General features: G+C 36.5%; 1 protein-coding gene across 1 annotated transcript in view; it reads right to left on the bottom strand.

Annotated features, from left to right (window-relative positions):
- PTPRQ (protein tyrosine phosphatase receptor type Q) overlaps positions 1-16,913 on the bottom strand; it is a 112,255-nt gene that overhangs the window by 67,387 nt on the left and 27,955 nt on the right. The window contains exons 23-33 of the mRNA XM_067469117.1: positions 14,246-14,374; positions 12,997-13,143; positions 10,136-10,308; positions 9,791-9,998; positions 8,248-8,373; positions 7,979-8,158; positions 6,949-7,056; positions 6,550-6,831; positions 4,595-4,777; positions 3,532-3,633; positions 1,558-1,678 (exon numbers count right to left, since the gene is read on the bottom strand). Coding sequence (XP_067325218.1) covers positions 1,558-1,678; positions 3,532-3,633; positions 4,595-4,777; positions 6,550-6,831; positions 6,949-7,056; positions 7,979-8,158; positions 8,248-8,373; positions 9,791-9,998; positions 10,136-10,308; positions 12,997-13,143; positions 14,246-14,374 — 1,759 coding nt within the window. The remainder of the gene's footprint in view (positions 1-1,557; positions 1,679-3,531; positions 3,634-4,594; positions 4,778-6,549; positions 6,832-6,948; positions 7,057-7,978; positions 8,159-8,247; positions 8,374-9,790; positions 9,999-10,135; positions 10,309-12,996; positions 13,144-14,245; positions 14,375-16,913) is intronic.

The raw sequence follows: 16,913 nt of genomic DNA, 5'->3' as shown, positions 1-16,913 counted from the left end.
AAATGCGGTGTAGAGAGCACATTATCATGAGGAATCAAACAATGCCTCATGATAATGTAAATTAACCCGTAATAAACCTAGAAGTCCAGGTTTATTCCGGATTAAAATAGCATCTGCGGAGTAGGAATGGCAGTCCCAGACTCTCCTCCTTCACCCCCTGTAGTGCTATGATTCCACTTTGACTGCCATGGTTCCATCCCATAGAAATTTGGTAGCAGACATTTTGTTGTTTCCAATTTATAATTACCCTAAGGCAAATTTATCACTGGGTTTTCTTGGCAAGATTTTTTCAGAGAGGTTTTTGTCTTTGTCTTCCTTTGAGGCTGTAATATGTCTTGACCGAAGCCCAACAGTGGGTTTCTTGGCAAAGCAGGGATTATAATCCTGATCTTCAGTTGTAGTCCAGCACTCAAACCTCTACATCACTCTGGTTCATTGGCAGTTTAGGGAAAATATTTTGTATTCTCAGCCAGACAGCTCTAGTCATCCACTAGGTTCAAACCTCAGGAATTCAGAAGATGCACCCAGAAGTACTATAATTCTATAGTGTGGAAGGACCCCAGAATTGCTATTTCAACACCACAAATGTGTCACCATTATTTAGTGCATTGCATTCTAGGCAGGAATCATAGAATCATAGAGTTAGAAGAGACCTTGTGGGCCATGGAGTCCAATCTCCTGCTAAGAAGTAGGAAAATCGCAAAGCATCCTCAACAGATGACCATTCAGCCTCTTTTAAAACCTCCAAAGAAGGACACCCCCTTCCCCCCAACAGTCTGAGGCAGAGATTTCCACTGCTGAACAGCTCAGAAGTTAATCTTCCTGTTCAGGTGGAATCTCCTTTCTTGTAGTTTGAAGCCATTGTTCTGCATCCTAGCCTCCCAGATAGCAGAAAACAAGCTTGCTCCCTCCTCCCTACAACTTCTTCTCACATATTTATACATGGCCATCATGTCTCCTCTCAGCCTTCTTTTCTGCAGGCTAAATATGCCCAGCTCTTTAAGCCCTTCCCCATACGGTTTGTTCTCCAGACCCTTGATCATTTTAATTGCCCTCCTCTGGACACATCCCAGCTTGTCAACATCTCCCTTCAATTGTGATGCCCAGAATTAGACACAGTATTCTAGGTGTGGTCTGATCAAGGCAGAAATAGCAGAGTAGCATGAGTTCCATGGATGTAGACACTATACTCCTATTGAAGCAGGTCAAAATCCCATTGGCTTTTTTAGTTGTCGCATGACATTGCTGGCATATCTTTAACTTGTTGTCCATGAGGAATTCAAGATCTTTTTTACACATACTGCTATCAAGCCAGGCATCCCCCTTCTGTATCTTGGTATTCAATCCAGTTCAGGTAGGAAAATATCTCAGTGTTGACACTCAACTTCTAAAATTACTACAAGATTCTGGCACACACTAACCTTCACTTATGAGAAATCAATGTGTTTCAAGTGACGTGCTAACATTTTTAAAGCAAGACTAGAATCAACGAGAAAGTTTTTTAAAGTTTATTTTTCCCCATAGGTAACAACTTATTTCCAGGGGGGAAAACCTTACCAGATATGCACGGTGTAGTAGAGGATAATTCCATTTGGCTCCAATGGTGGTTGCCATGACAACTTCACCGTGACACCAGACAACTGTTTTACTGTGAGCCGTTGTGGAGGAGAGCTAGGGACTGTAAAATGAAAACACCATATCTTGTTAAATTTCTCATGCTTTCAAACATCTCTTAAGATGAGACCCTTGTGTTTTACCTCTATAACCTATAAGCACACACTTGACTGAGGTGGGCTTTTTTCTGTAGTGAGGTGATAAACAACATTTTATTTATGGTGATGACAAGACCTCCGTTTCAATGGTCTGGTGGAAAATGATATTTCATGAGAAAATAGAGTAATGAGAAAATAGAGTATAAGGTTTGTAAAAAAAATGTAGTGAAGCACTTTCATGAGGAGCAGTAGTAGAAATGTTTACATTGCTTTAAATGGTGGGGAAAGGGATTGGCTTCCAATTAACAGATGATAAGAAAGCAGCATTTTAAAATCTATTGCATCCATTAAATAATAGATAACACAGAGAGTATCACACACTACAGAAAAACCCCATATACTCTTAAAGCAATTAAACTCAAGTCAAACAAAAGCAAGCCTATAATACAATGCAGTAAGATTTTAATACAATGAATAATACAAGATGGAGCTGTGTGATATAACACCTGCTTTGTGTATATAAGGTTTCAAGTCAATGGCACTGCATTGCCATTAAGTGTGAAAATGATGGAGCGGTGGAAAGGTACCCTGATAATATATTTCTTATTTAGTCACTGAAATCACTGGATTGGTTTACTATAAATAACCAAACGATATGCCAATCCACGAATTTCATCATATAGTTGAAAACTACCATCAAGATTGCCCATGCCATAGTATTTCTGATTTTTTTTCAATGGTTGTGAAAGTTCTACAGTGAAAAAAGCTAAGATGAAGAGAATCAACTCATTTTAAATTACTGTGGACACTATGGACTGCCAAAAAAGACATGTAAATGAGTTCAAGAGCAAGTGTTTAAGCCTGAACTCTACCTAGAGGTCAGAATGAGACTATCATACTTTGGACATATCATGAGATGGATGATTCTTTAGAAAGTATGACAATTGATGGTAAAGTGGGAGGCAGTAGGAAAAGAAGTTTATAATTGCCATTTTGCTGGTCTGCTCATGGAAAAGTGGAGTTGAAATTCTCTGACCTTCCTTCACACAAATACATAATAGTAATCCACATATAAATACAGGTGATGGATCATTTAACAGATACAGAGAAATTATACTAAATTCATTTACTTTAAATCACAACAGCATCATGTACTGAAAAAAGAGATAAACATGTAAAAAGAGATCAAGTCATAATTATAGTCATACATGAAAGTTAGAAACATAAGCATAGAAATTAGCAAGCCTCTGAGACTTTAGATGTGATACTTAGAACAATTTGTTCTTTGAAGTACATTATAAATATTTTTGATGTGTTTGCAGTGCCCTCTGATTTGCCATATAGTTCCCATCTTAATTCTGACTATTTGAAGATACGTTAAATTTAACACATGATGAAATTTACTGGGCAAAAAACCCCAGCTTTATTGTTCACCCCTTCACACAGGGCTAAATTTGGCAGCATGTCCTGATTTAGCCATGGTCACCCTGTGAGCTGGCCAGCTCCCATCAGATCATGCCACTGAGGCTCTATAGGTGAAGGAGGGCTCCCGTGTTTCCATTGTAATATATGGGGGAGGCCACATGCTCCACGTGCACTGACACTTCTCCCCATGGGTTCGCCCTCAGCTGGAGCCAAGTGATGGAGTGCTGGGTTCCCTACACCCCTCTACGAAGCAAAGCACCTCTGGTGGCCATGTGTCAAGGTTGTAAATTCATTGCTTCATTTTAACACAGCATGCCTTCCCTCTTGGCAAACCAAGAGGTATGAAAGGCTTCAGTGATACAAGCAAAAATAAGTCAATAATAGAAAAACTTACCATCTTCAGCTGTCATTATATAGAGAGGCATACTGCGAGTACCTTCCCCTTTTGCAGTGCTTGAAGATACTTCAACTACATATTTTGTGTATATTTTTAAACCTATATAAAGAATAAATATATTAAGTATATTTATATGTGTACTTTTTGCTAACATACATATGTTTGCATTTGTGGTAGTATATGCAGCTTTCTATATTCACTTCACAAGCAGAATGAAGTCATAGTTAGAAAAAAAGTCAGACTACACATTGAAATCCACAAGCATGTGGACAATTTCAACAGAAAGGAAGAGACCATGAAAATGAACAAAATCTGGCTACCAGTATTAAAAAACTCTAAAATTACAACAGCAAAACAGCAGAGAAGAAACAACCAGGCACATCTTAACACCTCTCAACAAAAGATTTTCCCAGCCTCAGCCAGGCCTTCAAATGCTAATGAAGGTGGTCAGTTGAAACATCCACACCTAGCTCCAGCAGAGAAGAGCTCTTTGCCCCACCCCAGCCATTCCACAGATATATAAACCCATTGTCCTAATTCCAACAGACCTCACTACCTCTGAGGATGCTTGCCATAGATGCAGGCGAAACGTCAGGAGAAATGCCTCTAGAACATGGCTCTATAGCCCGAAAAAACCCACAAGAACCAAATTAGTATAGATTTTTTAAAAATTGCCAATTTACCATTTTATAACATATAACCCCCCACCCCCACCCCCCCCCCCCCCAAAATAATAATGGCAATTTCATAAAATTCATGGGGCTTTAGTTACTTGAAGTCATTCTTTTGAGGCCTCTTCTACACTGCCATATAATCCAGTTCAAAGCAGATAATCTGGATTTAATATGGCAGTGTAGAGATGGCCTGAGACATAAGGATAACTAACTTTTAGGAGCAAGGCCTCATTGCCCTTATGAATGCAAGAAAATTAAGCAAAGAAGAGGTTTTTCTCATGTCTCTTCCTCGTTTTCAAAGCCCATCAAGGTGTCCAGATTTTAATAATTGCCCAAGTTGTTATTCTTTAACTACCTACTTCAGCAATAGTTGTTGTAATAATCACCTGTAATAGTGAATGACAAATTTTTGGTATTGATTATTCTTTCCTCGATCCCATCAGTCTCTCTGAGATATATAGTGTAGCTCTCGATAATCCCATTGGGGACAGATGGAGGAAAATATGATAATTCTATTTCTGTAGAAGATATGTTCCTGTAGGTTATATTTTGTGGTGGAAGCTCAGGTACTGAAAAGAAAAGAATTCATACAAATATTTAACTAAAAATTTAACACTGTTCACATAATACCACCAAAATATGAAAATCTCTGTAATGAAAAAATAAACAACCTCATTGGCCAAATCTCACCATCAGTATCACTCTGACAAACCAGGATTTGTGAAACCACTCCTGTATTAGATAGGGTGACCTCTGTTGACCACAAGAAACTGGAGGCCAATAGTAGTCATCCTCAACACATTTTTTCCTAACTGCTCTAGCTCCTATCTTGAAGTACAGAGTTTTGTGCCCGCATACCTTGTCTTATTTCACATAAACTAGTCTACTATCCTCAGGATCAAAGAAGTGCAAATGCTGTATAACTATTAATGTAAGCAGTAAAGATTCGACTGCCTGTCAAGTTGGGTTCTCTCCTTATGATGGGTAGTGGAGGCAAATAACTTTTAACCCCAGAAGTTAGACATCCTTTGCATTTGTATCACAATGCCTTGGCCAGCCCTTTCCCTTTGTAAACCAGGAGGTCCCCTTCTTGCTTTCCACCACAGTCACAAACATGGCTGGTGGGGACGAAGGAGAGTTCCTTCTCAGTGATGGTCTCCGACTTTGGAACACCCTCCCCAGTGGGATTAGGCAAGCCCCCATACTGTCCTCCTTTCGTAGGGATTTGAAAACCTGGATGTTCCAGCAAGCATTCAAGATTGATTAGTCCCTAGTTATATATGCCCAGTCCCCAGGTCACCAGATAGTACTCTGTCTTGCACTTCATCCACTTCCTCAGCTCTATGATACGCTATTTGCACTATCCTTACCCAGCCCTTTTATAGCTTGGTCATGCCCATTTTAGAAATCTTGGTCATTGTTTTTAAACCTGCTCTGATGGAGCTCCAATGCAATCTGTTTTATTACTTTATGTTTTGTCTATTTTTGTTGTTGTATTTTATGATGCACCAATTTTAATATGTTTTGTTTTATGGATTGTTTTAAATTTTCTGTCTTGTGGACATGTTTTCCCATTTGTAAGCTGCCCCGAATCCCTTCGGAGAGATGGTATCAAGGTACAAGAACAAAGTTGTTCTTATTAAAATTGGATTCAAAATAAATAAGATCTCCAGCTCATATCTGAGGAGAAGCATTCTACTTTTAAAAAGCTATATTTAAAAAACCCAAACAGTTGCTTCTAGGGCTTCAAATACTCAATCAAGTCTCCAAGATAACAGGAATTAAAAATCTGCCCAGAAATGAAGAACTGCATGTCCAGAGCTTTTGAAGGCCCAGTTCAAGGCTTTAAGGATATTTGGGTCCACCTGGACTTGGAGATGGCATTAAAATAACCTGGCCCACCAAAAAAATCTGGAAGTGACTAGTTGGTAACTTCCAGTACTTTTAGGGAAAAATTATTTTACCCCAATATGAGTAATGACTAAGTGGTCACTTCTGATTTTAAATATATATATAGCTAAATGAAGACTGTAGCAATCCAAACAGTATGAAAACATTGTAATTATAACCCTTGGATCCTCCACAGCAGCCCAGTTCTAATTTCTTACATTATTATTTACAATTACTTTATTAACTGGTTATATTGTATTTTGCTATGATTTTATTTTTTAAAAAGACCTTTAAAAAGTATAAACATTATCTTAAAGTAATGAATAAACACTAATGACTAAGGACTACTTTGGAAGCAAATCCTATTATTTTCCAATATGGGACTTCAGAATAATGATGATTAAAATTAAAACTATAGAAACAAAACAAGACTCTCGCATTTTGTGCTTACCAGTTTCAGCTGTTCTTACAGATAACAGGGCAGACGAGTGATTCCCATGACCGAGGGAAGTAAATGCCCTTACAGAAATGTTATACAGAGTATAGGGTTTCAGGCCATTTAGAAGAAGATTTGTTGCTGTGGTATTTTTAAAAACTGAAGTACTGGCATCATCATATATAACTTCATAATGAGTTATGATCCCATTGGGCTTTTCGGGAGGTGACCATCTTAAGTTTATTTCTGTGGCAGTCACTTCTGATATTTCAACATCCTGGGGTGGTGAATCTGGCTCTTGATTCAGAAAAAAGAAAGCTGCTGAGAATTTTACAACATGTTAAACAGACTCAGTGTTTTTAACAGGGAAAAGGTACTAAATTATAAAACCAGTATAAACAACATGCTGCTTACCATCTTCAGGAGTTGTCACAAAAATATCATTGTCTTCTGACAGAGCACTTTCTCCTATAGTTGTAGAAGCTGCTACCCTCATTTTATAGTTTGTATACTTTCTCAAGCCTAGAAAAAATAATAAACAAACTTTCACTAACATAATTCACAGCTATAGTAATTTACAAGTAGGAGTTACACTTTTCCTTTTTACTATCCAGAAGAACATGTTTTATTTCCAAGAACTATATTCTACATCAGTGATTCCCACCCCCACCCCTTTTTTTTGACCAGGGATCACTTGACTGGGACCTTTTGAATAGGCACCACTTTGACCAGGGACCACTTTCCAGCATTACCACCAAAGGGTTATGAATCAGTTTTTGGTCAACTTTAGATTTGGTTTGATTATTTGGGGTGCCAATTCAGAAAATTACATTGGATAGACCACATCAGCTCTAGTTTCTGATGCAGAACATATGCCATCCAGTATTTGCCATCTGCTCATCTACAGAAAACCATATTTAATAATCTAGAGCTGATGTGGTAGCAATAATATTTCGTGGGTAGTAAGCTTCTTCCCTCCCAATATCCCTGTTGCCTTGGGATTATAAGAAGGTTTCGCAAGACTGGTCGCTCTCCTTGCCATGTGGTTTCGAGGCAATAATGTAGTAATGGTAATGCTACAGACAATATTTTCATTCTTTCAGACCACTGGTGGTCCACACACCACAGGTTGGGGAACACTGTTCTACATCAAGCATGGCAAACTTGTGACCCTCTGGAAATTGTTGGACTCAGACCATCAAAGGACCACAGTCATCCAGGCTCATGGTTAGCCAGGAATGCTCAGAGATGCAGTCCAAATTCTGCAACATCTGGAAAGTCAAGAATTTGTACTCCAATGGTAGATTGTTTGTGAGGAAAAGAAGTAATGTGAAAGCTATATTACTTTTCTGAAGAGAGCTGCAGCAAAGGAATATACTATATAAACAAACATATCTGTATTCAGTTATTCCAAAATGTTTTTAAATAATTATTTTAAACTAACCTGTAATCAAGATGCTGTTATTTGATGTGGTCATGTGAAAGGCTCTATTCGTATCCAGCTCCATTGCATAAACTGTGTAATGTGTGATTTCTCCATTGGGATTCACTGGTACATCCCAATACAACAAAATCGAAGAAGAGCTAATATTTTTATAGTTTATATTTTCTACAGAGCTTGGAACTATAGAAAAAATGACAAATTATTTATTAACACATTGGAGCTAAATTAGAAATCAACAGTATGAAAATACTACAGTCTTTAAAACATACCTTGTTCACTTGTCCTAGCAATGAGAATAGCTGGCGGTCCTTCCCCAATGATGGTAAAAGCAGACACAGCAATTGCATATTTGGTGAAAGGTTGGAGACTATTTACAAGATATGACAGCTGCTCAGCTGAAAAACGGACAGTATCAATAAATGTTTTACATTTTAGGAAAGGAGAGGAAATGATATTATGTGTAATAATAATAATAATAATAATAATAATAACCTTTATTTATATACCATCCTATCTCCCCGAAGCGACTCAGGGTGGTAAATAACAAAGTCAGCAAACAATCAATGTCATACAAAAGAAAAATACATAAACAAATAACCATCCCACCCAAAACATACAGAATTGTGTTAAAGGCAGAAAAACCAAATAAAAACTCCACAAAACATTCCAGAAGGCTGCTGCAATACACACACACTAAACATTCACCATGGAAATTGATCAGAACTAAAGCAAATAATATTTACAAAAATAAAAAACATGGAGATAAAACAGAAGTTGGCTTTGAATAGAACACAGGAAGAAATTGTGCATCATTTCCAATCAATCTGAAAAATAGGAATCTTATAGCACAAACATCTGTATATTGATGAAGAAATCCTGCATGTCATTTACAATCAAACTTAAAAATAAACAGTCTTAACAGTAGAAAAATATCTGCATGTTGCTGTATTCAATGTGAGTTACTCCCAGGAAAACATGTATAACATTGCAAAATTAACCTGATTCCATTCTTGTAATAAACTATCATACAAAAAGAGATACCAAGATTAAATCATTCACATTCGAATGGAAATTGTAATATATGCTTTTTGAAATAAATATTAATAATGATTATCAGAAAGTCTTGCTGTAAGCTCCCAGCCCTAGTTTAATTTACAATGGACCTGCAAAGGAATGTAAATAAAATCAGAATGTGGCCTGATGTCACATTGAATGAATTCACTGGGGGGGAGGGGGGGATCAGCCTTTTGAAGCCTGTATATCTGTCAACCAGTCCTTGTTTAATGGCTCATAAATATATATACTTAGTCAAGAAAAATGATCCATTGATAATGTTGTGCCAGTGAATATGCTAATGACATCACTGTGTCATGGGGTCATCTCCACCTGTTTGCTGCCCCCATTTAGCAGAGTTGTAACTTTTTGACCTATTTGCCTTCAGTGACATTTGAAAACCTATTAGTCAAAAACTCTAGGAGAAATTAAGATCCACTTGGGACATGGATATATGTTAATCTCCTCCAATCACACCTGCTTTGGCAACTGCAATAACTGATTGTCTATGCAGCTTGTCCAAAGGCACTGGCATCTTCTTTCTCAAGGAGGAAGGTCAATTGGGTGACAAGGGGTTAGTAGTTTCTGCCTGTGTGGCATTCCTCATTTGCTTCTGGAGGCAATGTTAAGAGTTGGAAAGGAAGGCAGAATCTGACTTTAGCAAATGACCACTGTCTAGTGTCTCTCATCAGGATCATGCATGTGATGGCAGCTTTTTGAACAATGGGGTTGTTACAGAAAATAACATTTCAAACTCACCAGAATCTGCATGTGGCTCTGAAACCTCACTGAAAGTGGGAAGATTATCATCAGACATATCTGTAAATTTCACTGGAGAAAACCTGTGCACTGCTGGGAACATGTCAGCTGAACCTTCATACGAACTGGTCACTGTTTCTAATTGATTCCACATGGCAGATGGCGTGTATACATCCATCATCTCTGGATCCACAGACTCAATGAAATACTAAAACATAATGGAAAGAAAGAGAATTCACTGCTGGCTAAATCTCATTCTAGAACTCGACATGAAAATCAGGAGTAAAGGGTTGATGCGGAATCTCTGAAAATCAGTAAGAAGTTATAGGTTCTAATTTAAATCACCTTGTCTTTTTCTGGCAGAAGTGTGTCTTCCAGAATCTCCCCCGTGTCCTCAAGTAATACTTGCACTCTGTATTGAGTGATAATTCCATTTGGTTGTTGTGGTTTCTTCCAAGCAATTCTAATAAACGTTGCTGATTCTTCTGTGGCATGCAGATCAAATACAGGTCCTGGGACTACAAGCCAATAAATGAATATAAATCACTCCCATTCTTTTTGGCTGGATGAAATAGTGTATAAAGCAGTTAATTGGGTACATCTGGTAAAATTATAATTTGGAATCCAATATTAAAATATGGTGCTTTTTATAGTTATGGAAATGAAGGGTATCCCATCATTACTGATATGATAAGAATGCATTAAAGCTCCTTATGCCAAATTTGGCACAGCAAAGTTAATCTGGTTGCATTCTGTTTTTGTGTCCATATAGTAAAAAGGTGACTAAATATTCAGCTTGTTCCAAATCCTGACACAGTTGGCTCTTTGTTACCAAAACTCCTTCAGGGTAGTAGTCAAGGGCTTTTACTCACAGGAAGCAAATCCTGTTTAATTAATTTTGTGGTTTTGTGGGTAAACTGTAGGGGTGATGCAGATATTTGATCTGGATTGGGAACTTGTTGACAGCTTATTTATTTTAACTTATGCTGTACTGTTGTTGTATGCTGTATATGTATGTGTTTGTCAAATGTTTTGATACTGCCAATAGGCTAATCAATAAATCGTACTACTACTACTCCTACTACTGCAATTTTTGTGATGTATTACAATGAATATGTTGAAGTTCTGCATATTGGGAAGAGTTTTGACAACATGATGCCTATCCGAAATTCTGAAATCTGAAATAGTCCAAAATTCAAAACCGTCTACATGGTTGGCTAAGTAGTAGCACCTTTGTTTTCTGATCATTGAATGTACACAATGTACACAAAAATATTTTTAAAATATTGTGTATCATGTCAACTTCAGGCTATGTGTAAAAAAATCATTTTGACTAAGGGATATTCAATCTCTCTCTGTGTGTGTATTTATGTATGGATTTTATGCCATCAGATTGTTCAGTAATCTCAGCAAAACTAGTGGCTAAGGCCACCAGGGTTAAGTGTAGCTTTTAAATTAACTTAAAGTAGCCTTTTAACAAGTCAGCTTAACGTAGTGGTTTGAATTTTAGACCATGGCACTAGAGACCAGGAATCAAACATCCATTCAGCTATGAAACCCACTAGGTCACATTATCTTGGGTTCAGAGGAAAGCAAAGGCAAATCTCCATAGAAAAATCTTGCCAAGAAAACACTGTGATAGGGTCACCTTAGAATCACCATAAATTCGAAATGACTTGAAGACACACAACAGTAGCAACAAACAGTAGCAACAAAACCTTCCAGCAAAGTATTTACACACATTATTTAGGGGAGCTAGCTATGTCTTCCTACTTCCAGAGACTGTCAAGAGTGATCTAACACATATAAGTGACTACCTGGACCATTCTCTTTTTCATATGATAGAATATGGAAATTGAACTAGTCATTTTTATAGACAAACTTTTTAGACTTGCAAGAATAATTGCATAGAGGTCGAAATCTATTGTCCAAAGTGCTGGACTTCAGTTACATGGACTCCTGAAAATTCTTGCAGCAGGTAGGCTCTTTATAATATTAGGTATGTCTGCCCCTTCACTAAGTAAATCTGAAAACAAATCTGCTGCATTTCCTCTAGCTACCTACTGCCATCTAATGGTCAAACAACTCATAACTCATTCTAGAAGTAGAATATAACTTACTTCTGTCATGGAAAGCACTTGGTGCATTCTCCAAATATACACAAGTATAGTATCTTAATGGGTGTCCTTACATGCTGTCCTTCTGCTCAGGTATTGCAACCTACATTGATTGAAGGATGTAATTTTTCATTATATCAGTACTTGGGGAATGGCATAGGCACTAACTTTGAGCAGAAAGACAGCATGTGAGGACTAAAGGACTTCCCAAAGATATCACAAATCACAGGTGCTCAAATCTCATTCTATGCAATGGCGTGGTGAAATAGTGCCTCTTATATAACATGGCAAAATAAAAGTTTGCTTTTTGGGTTTTTTTTTTAAAAAAATCAAGACATGAATGATTGAATCCATAGATACAAAATCCATGGATTCAGAATGATTGAAGTCATGGACAATTTACTTGTATATATTTGGAGATTCCAAAATAGCTTTGCTACTTATACTGACTGGGATGCAGTTCTTCAAGGCATGAATAATGAGCAGGAAGACAGCATGTGAGGATGCTCATTAAGAGAGATACTTGTGTTTTCCATGGCAAAAACAGGTTGTGTACTGCTTCTCATGTTATCAGCACTTCACACAAGCTGTCAGCACCCAGTTGCTCTTTCTCATTTCAATATGCGAAAAATTACATGGGTCTCCTTCCAAAGGTAGCAACAAGTAATTTAGCATTTTTCTTCTTTTTTATAGAAAACAACATTTGTGTGTATTGTTCTGCAGCAAATGCAGTTGTGCAGGAAATGTAGTTTCTTGCACAAAACAATTATGTATGAATGTTGCACAGATTACATCACAAACTGTGAAAATTCTGTTTAGTCCAGAATTCTCATCTGGCTTTCTCAGCATGTTCTCAACCATTTCCCTAATATTTTAGAATATCAACACACACACACAGTACCATAGACTCTTATTTACATGCAACTACTATAGGAAATATGTAACTGTTACTAGGCATGCTGTTTTATACTGAAAGAAAACTCACATGCTATTCACAGGCCATAATGGAAACATTTATTTTTCAAAGAAAATGATAAAGTAAGATACTGCAAGAATACCATGCTCCTTGGTAGCAGATGCACAACGTACCTCCTGCAGGTGTGAAAACAGTTAAGTTTGCCTTTGGCCCCACCCCAGCACTTGTCTCAGCAGCAACAAACGCATCATATGTTGTGAACGGTATTAGATTATTAAAGGTAAATTTCAAGTCCTTTGTGCTATTATCCAAAATATGCCCTGCAAAGGATAGATACATAGTAAAAGAAAGAAACACAGTAACTCTGAAAAAATGGCAATTAATAATGCATGGTTACTGATTTGGTATACTGAAATAGGAAATATACCAAATGCACTAAAATGAGCATTATTATAAAAGATAAAAGGTAACAATCTAACTAAAATGTTCACAGGTCCTGTTTCATTTAAACTGACTGAAATTTAGTTTTCTCTTATGTGTTTCCTCCAGCTCATCCATTACGTTCACATGATAGGTTGTCTACAGAGAAAACTGTGTCCACTGTGGTTTTTAAAAATTGTAAAGAAATGGAGGGATATGATTTAAAAAATACCATTGGACCACAGAGACTATGGTCAATATACTAGAACCATGGCTGTATTAATCTGCAGAATAGCATAAGACACCATGTTGACCAATTTTTATTGTTTTAGTTACAAGGTCCAAGATTTTGTTAAAAGCAAAAGTGTACAAGAGGTAATTTTGAATGTATTTGAACATCTCATATAGAATCAATAGTAATACTTAATGAAATTCCACTTGAAACTTGGCTAATACCAAGAAAATGTTCTGATTTCTTCATTATGTTTTTCTACTAGATCAGAAACATATATTTTAAATATTGGCAAGATATTTGTTTTTCCCTTGTGTTAGTTATTCTATTTCGATATTATCATATGAACCATTAATATGAATCACTACACACAATTTCATTTTCCTGCTGCTAGGCATGCTTCAACATTTCCTGAGAATTAAGCAACTAAAGATGGAGAATATCATAGTTCCTATCAAGATCAGTTGGTCACATGATGGAAATATCCATATTGCTATAGTGACAAATAACTCAGATGATGAACACAAGCACTTTGACATTTTCATTGCTCATTTAGGGAAGGCTTCCTGAACTAAATCAAATGTCGGATTATTTATTTATTTTAATAAAGCACCATCAGTGTATCTATAAGATTGGTAATTTTCGTTATCATACTTGTACTAAAACATCTATGAATAAGGAACTGAATGTATTGACCAAAAATAATAAGGAACTGAATGTATTGACCAAAAACAATATGACCAAAGGAAATGACACAGAATCTGACTTACCAGAGGGTCCAAATAAGTCAACTCTGTAGCTAAACTTTCCAGTGACAATGGTTGGTGGTTCCCAAGAAACTGAGAAAGACTTTCCTGTAATGTTGCCTTTGACAAAATTTTGAGGTGGATCCTCTGGAACTAAAGTAAGGCAAAAAGGCATCTTTATGTCCATAGGGTCTATTTTTATGTCCCCTTTGTACGATCTGATTTGTATAAATACGGAACATAATATACACAAAATAATTATTTTTACAGTAGACGTCCCAGTCCATACTAAGACATAGAACAGTGTTCTATGTGATAAAAGCAAAATAAATAAACAAATAAATAAATAAATAAAATCTAAGGATATTCTGAGAAGATCTGATTAAGGCAGCTATTCCAAATATGGGCAGAATTCAAAATGCCAGACAATGACATCACTAAGGTGGTGTCATTCAGTGTTGGAACTCATGCTGTCATCCTATGGACCATACCACAGTATGTAGCCAAAAAAAAAACAGACAATTTGAAAAAAAAATCAGCTATTATAAAACAAAACCAACATCAATGGAAAAAAATAGCAGCTCATTTTTATAGAATGTACAGACAAAACCATGTGTTTCAAAGCATCATTACAATTGGATAATAATAACAGCTCTGGTAAGACTACAGAAGGTTCAAAAAGTAAATTAGCACAAAAAGCAAGCCTTGTAGATAGATTGATACAAATACATGTAAGCTGGGGTAATAAAAAATGTTTTTGTGACTATATCTAACTATATGGATAATCATTAATTAAATATTCTGCTGAAACACTACACAAAGTTTTTACAGACAAGTCATTTTGGTGTCACCTTCTCTGAGGGTGTCATCTGGTGTGGTTTGCGCCCTCTCAGGTGATGCCTCTGATGTCAACCAATCTTGTAACTAGCTGTGAGAATTTTTATAAATCTTCTAACTAGTTATGAGTATTTTTATAAAAATAAAATATGAATTCACACGTGTATTATATGATATAATATTATTTTTATAAGATATTAAGTTATATATAGAAAGATAATAGCAGTTGGACGGGGGGGGGGGGGATCTAATACTGCTCTATTATCCGGGTGGAAGCCAAAAGGGGGTGCTAGACAAAGAAAGATAGTCCATTTTATGGGGGGAAGAGGATTTGAAGGAGGAAAACTATTTCCACCTGTTTTCCTGTTATTCCCCCCACCCATGTCACCATCATGGAAAGAACCCTCGTTTTTGACATGGGAAGGGGGGAGGGAATGACCAGCAAAAACGGGAGAAATTGTTTCCCTCCTTCAACTACCCGCACATAAAATGGGCAATCCTTCTCTGCCTAGTGCCCCCTTTTGGCCTCTGCCCAGATCATGGAACAGTACCAAATCTCCAAAATAGTATGGATTGCAAGATGTCTGAAATGATTGGAATGGAGTTTACCCTAAAACAAAGTATCCTCTCTGACTTCTGCTGCAGCTTCAAGAAATACTGTATATAGATCTGATGGGTCACATATCCCTCAAATATTGATCTTGAGTGCTGCTGTAAGGGCTGCAATAAGTAGGAAGAACTGGCAAAATCCCTAAAGTAGATTTTCATTTATGTTACTCTTGATCCAATTCCAGGATACATAGTTATTTTTAAAGATCTGTATCTTTTTAAAGATCTAATTTTACCCTGGCTGTAAACTAATACTTTGAAATAAATTTCACTGATAGCAATGCAACATTTCCTCTCAAATACATGAATTTAGAATTGAATTAAGCATTAATAATATTGCAGACAAGAAATAATATTAACATTGAGTTATTGTAAAATATATAATGATTAGAACCAAAAGAGAGATAAAATTAGCTAAGCTCTCAAAAAGTGTTAAAAGGCAAACCTCATAGTACTTCTTTCTAAAAATAATCTTAGCCATGAATCAAAACTGTCTTAAATATTTTCTTGAACACTTACTTTGGTAATGATACCCCTAACATACTGCTATTTCTGCACAGCTGACAAAATGCTTCAGCTGCTTGAAGTGTAACAAAGATTAGGTCAAATACAACATTATTCAAAGCCAGTGCTGGTCATAAAAAAGAACACGTTTTTTATTGCACTAGCTGTCAAAATGAGAACAGCTGTTAACAAACGGAAATAAATCTCTTGTCTGTTCAAAAGAGGCTCTGCTTTCTTATGGTTACTTCAATATTTCTCTATTGTCTTGCCAACTGAAAGGGATACAGTTACAAGGCGTACATTATTCTAAAATATAATTCTTTAAATATATTAGAAAGGAACACTTTTTATTAAATGAACAATTTTATTGTTTATGCAAAGCTTAGTCATTTGTCTTCATTCCATAACTTGGAAAATGTATGCTGGGTTAATATATTATCATGCTGAAGTAATCTGTAATTTAGTGCTAAAATGATGCTCCAGGTCCCCTGGCACCATCCTACTACTAAGTAGTTATTTATGCATTCAGCCTATTGGCTTGTCTTAATGCTAACTTTTAAACTCTTCTTAAAGGTAAGGTGCCCAAAATGTGTTATCACCACCTATAAGGATCTTTGAAATACATAAATTTGAAAGGAGATCCAAAATTATCTCTAATGGGGGAAATAGAAGCTGAGAGAATTATCAAGAAAATCATACTAGGGAAATGAATAAATCAAATCCAGATCAGATGCTGTACTGC

This window comes from Anolis sagrei, chromosome 5, assembly GCF_037176765.1.
Source record: "Anolis sagrei isolate rAnoSag1 chromosome 5, rAnoSag1.mat, whole genome shotgun sequence".
NCBI classification, from domain to species: domain Eukaryota; kingdom Metazoa; phylum Chordata; class Lepidosauria; order Squamata; family Dactyloidae; genus Anolis; species Anolis sagrei.
This window is presented reverse-complemented; position numbering and strand designations above follow the sequence as displayed.